Source organism: Chelonoidis abingdonii, chromosome 5, assembly GCF_003597395.2.
Source record: "Chelonoidis abingdonii isolate Lonesome George chromosome 5, CheloAbing_2.0, whole genome shotgun sequence".
In the NCBI taxonomy this organism is placed as follows: Eukaryota; Metazoa; Chordata; order Testudines; family Testudinidae; genus Chelonoidis; species Chelonoidis abingdonii.
In genome coordinates this window covers 91,209,684-91,221,769 of record NC_133773.1, presented here as the reverse complement: position 1 = coordinate 91,221,769, position 12,086 = coordinate 91,209,684, and the positions used below count along the sequence as shown (strand labels likewise).

The window sequence follows — 12,086 nt, the reverse complement described above, 5'->3', positions numbered from 1 at the left end:
CAGACAGAATTCTGTTGCCATTTGAAGGCAACTTAGGTTTTATTTGCAGAAAAATACTTTTGCATGCATGACTGAACCTTTCCCATATATTATTGCAACATATACACCTTTAAAGTCCCAGAGTTCTTCCTGACAACCTATTCAGAAACCCTAGTTCAAATGTTAATTCACTCCACACTCCATGACTGAATAAAGTTTAGTTACGGATATACTTTTATTTGTGTGTATTCTGCAATCCTCAGTTATTTGTTTCATTCATATTTTCAGACAATTTAATTCCTTTGGATGAAGCACAGAATCACTTTAGGGTTATTACAGTTCATGATACAGGAGCAGGAAAACACTGGAGTGATAATGAAGTCAGAGCTCTGATAAATATATGGTCAGATGAGAAGATACAACAAATGCTTGAAGGAGCAACACGAAATAAAGAAATCTTTGAGGAGATTGCCAGAAGGTTAATGAAATTTGGCATAGACAGAGACTGGAAGCAGTGTCGCACAAAGTACAAGAATTTAAAATATGAATACCGCGCACTGCAGAAAGAAAACAATCATCTTGGCAATCCCAGACGAAAGATGAGGTTTTACGATGAAGTTGATTGCATCTTCAGAAGACAACCTCTAGTTGCATCTAGCTGGGGATGTGAAAGTTCTAATCTCATATCAGGTATTAGACCAATAGTGAAAACACCACTCTATTTATAAACATGACAATTTTCTGCTCTCTTTGACACTGAGCATTGGAGTTAGTTCAAGTGACAAGTCGTAGAGATGGTCAGACACGTTTTGTAAAATTATATAGATGGTGAATTCTAAGAGCAGTAGCAAATAAGAGCATAGGCTTTATCATATCCAAGCAAAATGAAGGTGTAAAGACCAGGGAGCCCGTTTCTATATAGTAAAAAGTGCTCCCCATTAATCTGATAATAGCTATGTCATGGGCTGATACACATCGCTGGCTAGGATTATATTTTAGCCCAGATGTAATTATTACCTACTTCATAAACTGAATCAACCTCAAGTTATACTGTTTATTAAAAACATTTAAAGATATTGCTTTCATTTTGGAATTCTAATGTGGTCTTCACAAACTTGCATTGAAGAAAAAATGTACTGCTATAATTTGACAATGAATCATTTGAGAACGTAATGAAGTCTTACACCAGTGTCAACTCATGGCTGTCTCTCAGGTCAGCACCAGAAAGGAGTACCGACATGTGATAACTTTGTAGCAAAGCTCATTTGATTTCAGGCACTGGATTTGTGAAAGCAAACATACTTTCTCATGGCACCTAATCTGTCCAGGACATTCCAGTTGCTGCTCTAAGCCACCTTCTCTAAACATTACTTACATATCAAAGACTTTTTTGGTTTGTCTGTTTTTAGAACACCTCTAAAAGTATATTTGTTCATAGAATACTTTATTTTTGTTTTATAAGAATCAGTGGGAGATGTTATCACAAACACAGGACCTTGGGGTATCAAGAGAAAAGCATCTGGTGGTAAGAGTTTTTTTGCCTTTTTGAGGATATGCAAATATTGTTGCAGAGTTGAATGCTAGGTGCAAGTTTAATCAAATATTCAAGTCATAAGACAATCAATCATTTATTAGTAAGGCTGCAAGTTTATCATGGAGGTCATGGAAGTCACAGATTCTGTGACTTTCCGGGACCTTCGGGACTTCTGCAGCAGCTGGTATGGCTGACCCGGGGGGCACCTGAGCAGCTTGGGCAATCCCAGGGCCAGCTGCACAGGCTACTTGCTGCTGGGGCAGTCTCGGGCCACCATGCTCCCCTTTCCCAGCAGCAGCAGGAGTTGGGGGGGGGGGAAGAAGGGGACTCAGTTGTAGGAAGGGGTGAGGGCTCTGGGCAGCGCTTACCTCATGGGGGAGTATCAGAGGGGTAGCTGTGTTAGTCTGGATCTGTAAAAGCAGCAGAGTGTCTTGTGGCACCTTATAGACTAACAGACATTTTGGAGCGTGAGCTTTCGTGGGTGAATACCCACTTCGTCAGACGCTGTGTCTGACGAAGTGGGTATTGACCCACGAAAGCTCATGTTCCAAAACGTCTGTTAGTCTATAAGGTGCCACAAGACACTCTGCTGCTCTCATGGGGGAGGAATAACTCCCCAGAAGTAGCAACATCCCTCAGCTTCTAGGCAGAGGCACTTCTGCATGCTGCCTCTGCCTGCTGGCACGGCCCCCTACAGCTCCCTTTGGCCATAGGTCCCAGCCAATTGGAGCTGACACTCGGGGTGGAGGCAACGCACAGAGGCGCCTCCACCTAGGAGCGAGGGAGGGGGATGTCACCACTTCTAGGGAAGCGCAGAGCCAGGCTGCACAACCTGTCTAAGCACCCCCCAAGATTTAGTCAGGCGTATATTGTACAAGTCATGGGCCATGAATTTGTTTACTGCTTGTAATCTGTCCATGACTTACTAAAACATAGCCTTACTTATTAGGCTAATCAAGAGGTTTCCTCACGATTCTATGGGAAAATTGTTTGATTTCTTTGTCCCAGTGCTCACTAAGAGGGAGAGAAACATGCCAGCAACAGAAATTTCTCACACCTTGAACACTAAAACCTCAGAAAAGGTAAAGAAACTGTACTGGATGGATGGCATCTAAGCCATCTGAAAGAAGGCCAAATAAAAACCTCTCAAGAGTGGAGGTGTTTGGAGCCCACTAGACACTGGTGAGATACTAACATGAGACCCATATTTAAAGAGAAAGACACCAGGGAAAGCACCAGAAGCCCATAAACCTGTGAGCCTAAATTTCGACATTGAGAAGATTCTAGAATCAACTATCATGAACAAAAGGAAACATGTTAAGGGGAGAAGACTGGTGTGTTAGTGTCAGCAAAAACTCAAAAAAGAGGTACCATGCTTTCCTTAGTAAGTAAATAATGGAAATATAGATTAAACAAGAGACTGTTGGCACAGTACCTGCTAGGCTAATGTAAATGGTTAGCTAGAAGATCACTTAAAGTGATGTTCTATTTGCTGAACAATTGGCTTTGTTAAGGGTGGACTGATTTAAATCACAGCTATTTCAGTAACCAAATTTTAATCAGAATTTCCATTTGTACTTCAAGTCATTTTCCTAAAGATAAACTATATAGGATGGATCAAACTAACACAGAAAAGGTGTCAACAGGAAAAGGGTTTTCCTTGTTAGTGATCATTGAGTTATACCTTAAGTGGTTACAAGATTCAACACACTGATCAGAGGACAGTAGTGTAGAGAAAAATGAAGCACTATCAGCTTGATATCGGGCAGTAGTTAGACTACAATAAGCAAGCAGTGGGATACAGAGAAAGGAAGAGAGTACAAATCAGAAATCTAGTAAGATCATTTCTGGAGCAATACAAGTCTACATAATACAGCAAACTATCAAAATGTTGAAAAAGAGACAAGGATGATGATGGTCTCCAGCATTAGAACCAGGGGGTGCACAAAGTTAAAAAACAAAAACAAAACAAACAGGTTTGCTGTCACTAAAAGGACTTCAGATCTATATGCAGAGCAGCTAAATGTCACAACATTTCTGAGCAGGTTACTCTCAGAAGAGAGGTATAAACTGAAGCTAAGAAGGAACTATGACTAGGCAATTAAATATTTTCATTTATTATGAGCTTATAAACAGTCTGAAGAGAGCACTTCTGAGTGGCAAGTAGAAGAGTTTGAATACCTGAGATTTAACAACAATTTTACATGAAATTGGTCAGATTCACTCCCCGCTGGACACAGTATTAAAGTTTCAGTTTTGACAAATCAGCTTTTTTCAACAGAAAAATGTTTATCACAGAATTCCTGACTAGTTCTAATGATGACCCAGATACATCAGACAATTCTTCTCCCCACCAGCAAAATGTGATTGCTGAATAATAGCTTTAAAAAAAACAAGTGTATGCCAGTCTGTAGAGTTACTCCGTGTAGACTCATCACTTTGCTTGTCCTCTCTTTACATTGCTATGCCTCTCCCTCCCACCCCCTGCCAATAACATATTATGCTTTCTTCTACAGAATCATCACCTAGTCCGCTTAAGAAGAGTGCTTCTGAGAAAGCTATAGTACAGTTTCAAAGAAGTTTAACAGACAGAATTCATACAGTAACAGAAGGCAAAAAAGCACTTTTAGAAAGGCTTTGTAAACAGGAAGAAACACAGGACATCAGCAGAACACAGCTGTATGGTGATCCTCCAGCTATAAAACAGGTTGGTTTAATGAACTTTCTACCAAACTTGCATGCAAAAAGAAAATACAAACAATCCACAGATGAGAGATGGAAGAGATCTATTTGATTATCTAGTCCATCCACACTAATACAGGATTGTTTCTCTACAGCAAATTTGTACTTGAGCTATTTAAACCTAAACAGGAATGGGGTTTCCATTACTGCTCTTGGGAGACTATGCCACAGATTAACAGACTTAATTGAAAGGAAATTTCACCTTGTTTTAAGCCAAGATTTTCCTTTACTTTAAAATTTCACCCCATCCCTTGCAGATACCTCTTATTGACCATCATAGCAGTTACTCCTCCTCTACCGTCATAAAACCTTCAAATACTTGAAGCTTATCACAGCTTTCTCTAGCAAAGTGAGTGGGAAGTGAAAAATACAGGCATCCTCTGAACAAAACAAAAATCTCACTCAATTGTGTTGCTGCTCTGCTGTTTTCCTAAATCTGCAGACAGAAAATTCTAGTGCCAGGGCTTCTGCTCAGGCAGAAGTATAAAATTAATGAGACTGGTCAGTTTCGCTACAACTGGTCAGAACCAATGTGTCAGTCACATTTCTGCTGCCTTGCACTAGACCTTTTCATAAAGCTATCCAGGACAATCCACATCTTTTTCCTGTAAATTTACAACAAATTAGTAAAGGAAACATTGACAGTCTGACCTGCCTCATTACCTTTCACTTGCTCAAGTTAAAATCACATACTATAGTGACAAGCATTTTAGAGAATATCTGAGAATGGTCATTCCACTCCATCCCTTAATGAGTCTAAATCTTTCTGGTGTTTCTTGTGGCTCACTATTATTTCAATAATTGAAACAGCTCTGTGTCAGTTAACCAATTCACTGTCTACTACCTCCTAAATACAGAAATCCCCCTATTATCCACTCTCCACTTTAAGAGGCAACCATTCCCTATGACTACTATCACGTAGCCAGTTTTTAGTTCTGAACAAGACTCTGCCTCTTACCCCATAATTATTTATTTTCCCTGTTAATCTTATGATAGGCCTTATACAAAGCTTTCTGAAATTTCAAGTTAAGTTATTTTCAGTGGGTTGACTTTATATGTTATTAACTTTTTCAAACAATTCTAAGAAACCAAGCAAACATGGTCTTCCCTTGCAGAAGCTGTTTGACTCTATCAATCTATACAGCAGCACATTAGAAAAAAATCCCAACTAAATGATTGCTTCTAAATTAGCTGTTATTGCTCAAAAAGTTGGTTTTGGAGTCACCATGGATAGTCTCTGAAAAATTCAGCTTGTGCCCAGCAGCAGTCAAAAAGACTAACAGAATGTGAGGAACTACTAGGAAAGGGATAAAAAGCCCACAAATTATTATAATACCATTATATAAATCCATGGTGCACCCACACCTTGAATACTGTGTCCAGTTCTGGTCATCCTCTCTCGAACAATATAGTGGAACTGGAAAAAGGTTCTGAGGAAGGCAACAAAGATGATCAAGGTTATGGAATGGCTTCCATATGAGGAGAAATTAAAACTATTAAAAGGTGCTGTTCATCTTAGAAAAGAGATCACTAACAAAGGATATGATAGGTCTATAAAATCATGAATGATGTGAAAACAGTGAATAGAGAAGTATTATTTACTCTTTCCCACAATACAAAAATCAGGGATTACCCAATGATATAATAGGCAGCAGCTTTAATATAAACAAGAAGTATTTACAGTGAGTTTAAAGCACTGCGTAACTGGAGTTAGCTGGCCCATGGGGAGAAGAATTAGAAGCTCTAGTGGTGTTGACACTGGAGCCAGTAATGCAGTGGGGACTCAGCTACTCCATGCTGGTAGTACAAACAGTGGGTTTAGGCCCATTGCAGTCTGATAGCTCTTATTTAAGCCAGGATACAGTGCCATTAAAACTCAAGTTATCTAGCCCTGAGTTAACACTGCAGTAAAAACAAATTATCTCAATGAGGCACAAGCCAGGACAGAATCCCAGTCTCCCCTACAGCATTGCTCTTCACCAAAAAAACCCACAAGCCTCCTTCCTCCCCCTACCAAACAAAGATTAATCTTAGTTTAGTCACCAAAGTAGACAGATTTTTCTGGTAAGAAAGATCTGTTATTAAAATAGTAATTTTTTCAGAGTAGAACATTTTAGTCAAATTACTGTCTAGTAGAGAGTATGGCAGAGCAGTCCTGCAATCTCATGGTATACATTGGTTTGGAAACTGACAGTTTTCATTTTAAAGACTGCAATGCAGTGTCACGAGAAGAGGATAGACCATGAAGCACAGGAAAAAAAAAACAAAAAAAACATTTTCAGTACACTAGAACATTTGAGAGAGTAACTTTCAAAGTAATTACTTTTCCTTTTGAAGCATAACCACTCTTCAGAGGGCTGAATTTCACTGTCTGCCAACTTTCAGAACAAGTGTACATGCATGCTGTCTATGGTCCATTTTCATTCCACTTTGTTCCTGGGAAAAGTAGCATGTTTTCTCAGCAACTTCTTTCTTCCACTGTTCATATTCCTTTGGCTCAGAAATAGTAACATATGTCTAGTATAATGAGGCATTTGGTGCTAACATATGCTGCGGCACTGTCCCACTGAAGTAACTCTACGCATAAGTAACTCTACGCATAATACTTCATTTGCTTGGATAGTTAGAATTCTCATACAAACCATCTTTGCTTAACAAGTCAAATTGATTATCATGATTGCTGTGCTATAGTTAGTGTTGAGTGTCCTTTTCTGTTTAAAGATAAACTGTTCTAAATATTCTAAAATCCACAGAATTACTCACATGGTCTTGAAATTTACTGTGCCTTATGGCGGAGCTAGGTAGCATTAGGATCCAAATTTGGAGTTGTTTGAGCAAGTAGTTCCCAAGACAGAGTTCCCCCCAGAACCCCCCCCAGTATTTTACAAAGCAATTCATTCTTCTGGGCTTTTTTCTGCCCACACATCTGGGTCTCAAACTATGTCTTTAATTATTCCTTGTCTGATCTCAGTTTCCTGGCATTTATCTCAATTAGTGCATGGCACCCACTGCTCCTTTGGGGAAGCAGTATTCCTGGAGTTTGGAACTCTAGGTCAGTGCAAGCTAAACCATAGTGCATAGACATAGGAATGGATGGCAGGGAGGCCGCTTAGCCCATATCCTCCCCTCCTAATGGAAGAGGATACCCCTCCCCTTCTCACGGTGAGGGAAGATGCCTCCCATCTCTCAGGGCAATGGCCAGGGCCCAGAGGGGGATATGCCTCACAAAGTGGATAGAGGTGAATGGGGCAGCAGTGATTCCCAACCCTGAGGAGGGCAGGGACCCTCCCCACTGTCTATGTAGCTGGGCTCTGGAGCCTTCCTACTGCCCCAGTGTAAGCTGGGATCTGGCAGGCAGCTGCCCCTGAAGATGTCCTGAGGAATGAGAAAATTGACAGAGATGAATGGAATGGTTCACATACCTCAGAGCTATTTTTCAGGCTCTTTTCATCTCTATCAGGTGTTCCTCTGAGTGGGCCTCTTCAAACCTCTTTGAGCCTCCTATTCTGCAGATGGATGTGTAGAGCCCTTCCCCAGGCACCAGGTTCAGCTCTGTGGTAGGGATCCCATAGCTACACTCCTTCCCCTTTCTGTATCCAGCTAGTCCCACGGTCCTATGAGCTTATCTGGGCAAGGAGAGGGGGTGAAGCTGATGAGGTGGATGAGCTTAGAACAGTGGAGGGATGTGTGTGTGGGGCTCAGAAAAGCAGGGAAATGCAGATAGAGCAATGGGTGCGATGAACAGACTGTTAGAAGAACTGGAGCAGTATGGGGGTCTCTGAGCAGTTAGAGAAAATGAGAGATCAGAGAACTGAGAGAACGTGGGGGAGGGTGTTAGAACAGTACATTGAAGAATGGAAAGGTGGGGTCCAAGCTGGACAGCGAGGGATACTGGGAGGCTTTATCTGTCCCCCCAAAACCTCCACATGCATGTCTCTTATGTGTGTCTCCACCAAAAAAAAAAAAAAAACCCTCACTGACTCCATGCTAGCCCCTGCACTGTTTCTGCACCCTCTACCCAGTTTCTCAGCCAGCAAGTCTGATGGTTACACTTGCCTCTTGTCGGGAGGCAAGAGACCCAAGCTGTGCTGAACAGGCAAAGAGACAGGAGACGACACAGAGGCAGTGAAAGAATTAACATGCAGCCAGCGTGTTCTGTGACAAGGTAATCAGTGCCAAGCAAAGCAACCAGAAGCAGTGAAGGGTGAGAGCAGGGGGGTGTGGTACATTGTGTTATGAGAATTTTTTTTTTTAAACCAAAAAATTAAATGCCCAAAAACTTTAAACACATAATTAAGGGGGCCCAGTGGTACCTATGGCTGTTCCAGAATGTGTAGAGTGGCTAAATTGAAACCTCTGAAAACCAAGAAATAAAGTTAAGGTGCACAACACACACACCATCTTATCCAATTTAAACGGCACAGGGAATTTATGTAGATTGAAGACAATTAATGACTGAACATAGCCAAGATAAGAGGATAAATACCACTACTTTTTGAAAAAGTGATGTTGGATCTTTTAATCTGAACCATGGTGTAAAATCTCACTTGAAACACTAGGTATGGATTTAAGAGGGGAAATAGCCACACACTGAATGATTAACACCAGTTCTTGTATGATCTAACATCCCTTGAAGGCCATCAATCCAAGCATTTAACTGGCTTGTTCTTGCTTCTACTGCAAAATCTGACAGGATCATAATACAAGGGAGGTCTGTTTACTAGAGACTAAAACTCTCTCTCAAAAACAAAAAACAAGGTCTGTCTGTGTGACGACAACAGACAATGTATCAAGTTTATCTATTGAGAGCAGAAATACAAGCCAACCATGCTCTGTTCATTCCCTCTAAAGCACATGACATTGTCAGAAGACAGGATACTGGGCAAGATGGACTATAAGTCTGACCCAGTATGGCCATTCTTATGCTCCAACCTGCAATACTGAATTTAGATATATGGAAATCTGTGGTTAAGGGGGAAGATACTGTTAAACTTATTAGTTAGTAAAATAGATTACAACTTCTGCATCCCAAACTGGTAATACTTTGAATGTTGAATAAAAATGTTGGTCAAGACCAGGTTGGTGAAGAAAAGCATACCAATGAAGTCTGAGGCCTAGTCAACACCTAATCAACCTAGCTACATTGCTTAGGGGTGTCAAAAAACCACCTTGAGATATGTAGTTAAGCTGACTTATGCCCCAGTATAGATACCACTAAGTCAATGGAAGAATTCTTCCAACAATATTGCTACCACCTCTTGAGGGGAGTGGATTATCTATAGCAATGGGAAAAACTCCTCCGCCATTGTAGCAAGTACTTACACCATGGCACTACAGCAGCGGCGCCACAGCTGTAGTGTCTGTAGCATAGACAAGCTCTCAGTCTCTACCGCTTTTGGACTCTCATAACAAATTCCACACAGAGCCTGGTTTACTACCCATCCCACATGCTGAACATTGACTAATTTCAATAGGAGTTCTGCACAAAGTGTGGCTACATTTCTCCTTTTTGGCTGGAAGAAAGCAAAATGCATTCAGATGTTTTGTACACAGCAGTGGTACATATTACTGCCAAAAATATCCATCAGAATAGTTTCTTTGGAAAAAATTAACAAACCTCACAACTGTTCCAAGACTGACTTTTTTCAAATTTGCCCTGGTCAAGGACACAAAATGACATTTTTAGTTAAATTATAGTTCAAGCTACTCCATCTCTCTCTCCCCTACCCCAAAAAACTACCTTTTTTTTTTAAATTAAAAAAAGGCAGGATCCTGTCAAAATACGAGTTTAGAATGACCTTATTCCTTGGCTTTCAAATAATCAAGGTAAATCAACAGACTCATCCTTAAGTCCTCTCCACATTAAAACTTGTGTAGCAAGTGTTTGAAAGTTTCAACCACAGTCTACATCAGGATTCACAAAGCGGGGGTCACAAAGTTATTACATGGTGGGAATCACAAGCTGTCAGCCTCCACCTCAAACCCTGTTTTGCTGCCAGCATTTATAAGTGTTTTTTTTTTTTTAATTTATAAGGTGAGGGAGGGCAAGGTCCCCCAGAAAGACAATTACCTCGCAAGGACACGCTCGCCGGTGTCCAGAGGAGGTTTTGAGAGGAAGAAGGTGCTGTTGATCTGGTAGGTGAGGGAGGGCAAGGTCCCCCAGAAAGACAATTACCTCGCAAGGACACGCTCGCCGGTGTCCAGAGGAGGTTTTGAGAGGAAGAAGGTGCTGTTGATCTGGTAGGTGAGGGAGGGCAAGGTCACACTCAGAGGCTTGCTCTGAGAAAGTGGTCACCAGTACAAAAGTTTGAGAATCACTGGTCTACATCCACTGCTAACATGACTATAAAATGTGTTACAATCATGCTGAGAATCAGTGTGTTAGACAGGCATTTCTATAGTAATCACCACAGCACTGGTGTTTATAATGTCACACAACAAATTCTGGGATATCTTTAGTATATGAGGATGCATACGAGGTTTAAAAATAGGCTTTTTTTTAAGAAAAGGTTAGTTAAAATATGCTAAATGTCCTCCACAGCACAGTTCGTGCTCATGTGAGAAGGCTGGGAATCAAGGACTATAGATGTGTCTCATAGGGCCCGCTTGAATTCCCATTGACTACTGTTGCAGTTTGATTAGGCTCTTAGGACTTGTCTTCAGGAGAGTTTCAGTGATCTTAAGTGACTGTGGGTATGGCTGCGCTTGCAGTCGTACAGCGCTGCAGTGGGAGCGCTCCCGCAGCAGCGCTTTGAAGTGCGAGTGTGGTCGCGGCACCAGCGCTGGGAGAGAGCTCTCCCAGCATTGCAGGTACGCCACCTCCCCGTGGGGATTAGCTTACTGCGCTAGGAGCTGTTCTCACACTGGCGCTTTGCAGCGCTGTACCTTGCTGCGCTCAGGGGTGTGTTTTTTCACACCCGTGAGCGAGAAAGTTGCAGCACTGTAAAGCACCAATGTAGCCAAGGTCTGTGTTATTTTTTAATTTAAACTGGTGTAACGGGATCAAGCACGCAATGGAATAAAACCCCAGTTTGAGTGCCCTCAACTTTTTAAACCAAGAATCATGAAAATTATGCATCTACTGACTCATTTTAACTGGTGAGATCATAGATGCCAAAAGGTTTTAATTGCTGTGCCCACTGTATCATAGAATATCAGGGTTGGGAGGGACCTCAGGAGGTCATCCAGTCCAACCCCCTTCTCAAAGCAGGACCAATCCCCAGACAGATTTTTGACCCCAATCCCTAAATGGCCCCCTTGACGATTTAGCTCCCAACCCTGGGTTTGGCAGGCCAATGTTCAAACCAGTGAGCTATCCCTTCAGACTGTGTAAGGTTTCCCCCCCCCCCCCCACACTTAAAGCCCCTCTAGCGCTGGTGCCTGTTCCTCTCACACACTAGCCGCACATAAAAATAAGTCATTAGGTGTTTGTGGCACATTATACAAACACTGCACTTTTTACTCAAGCATATGATGTGCTAATAGTCCTTTGTTAGTTGAATTCTTGTGTGTTTTAACATGCTCTCTACAACTGCTTCCTCCTTGTTGATCAATTATCTCAAAGATTCAGTCAGGTACACTGCTAGCTTTGTCATTTCTACCTTTTAAAATTGGAGATAAATATCAAGGATCAAATTCTTCCCTCTGATGTATTGCCCATCCTTCCCTTTAAAGTCAATTATCAGATGGGTAGCCGTGTTAGTCTGTATCCACAAAAACAATGAGGAGTCTGGAGTTCTATAGATGCTTGTATCTGTAATTTTCACTGCAAGCATCTGAAGAAGTGGTTTTTTATCCACAAAAGCTTATGCCCAGATAAATGTGTTAGTCT

General features: G+C 41.4%; 2 protein-coding genes across 3 annotated transcripts in view; one reads left to right on the top strand and one right to left on the bottom strand.

The window, feature by feature from the left end:
- The window catches only part of LOC142046870 (uncharacterized), a 35,385-nt gene extending 31,078 nt beyond the window's left edge, over window positions 1-4,307 (top strand). Inside the window, exons 8-10 of the mRNA XM_075066127.1 lie at window positions 268-669; window positions 1,442-1,504; window positions 4,030-4,307. Coding sequence (XP_074922228.1) covers window positions 268-669; window positions 1,442-1,504; window positions 4,030-4,307 — 743 coding nt within the window. The remainder of the gene's footprint in view (window positions 1-267; window positions 670-1,441; window positions 1,505-4,029) is intronic.
- Window positions 1-12,086, bottom strand: part of PPAT (phosphoribosyl pyrophosphate amidotransferase) — a 65,411-nt gene that overhangs the window by 51,756 nt on the left and 1,569 nt on the right. The window lies entirely within an intron of this gene.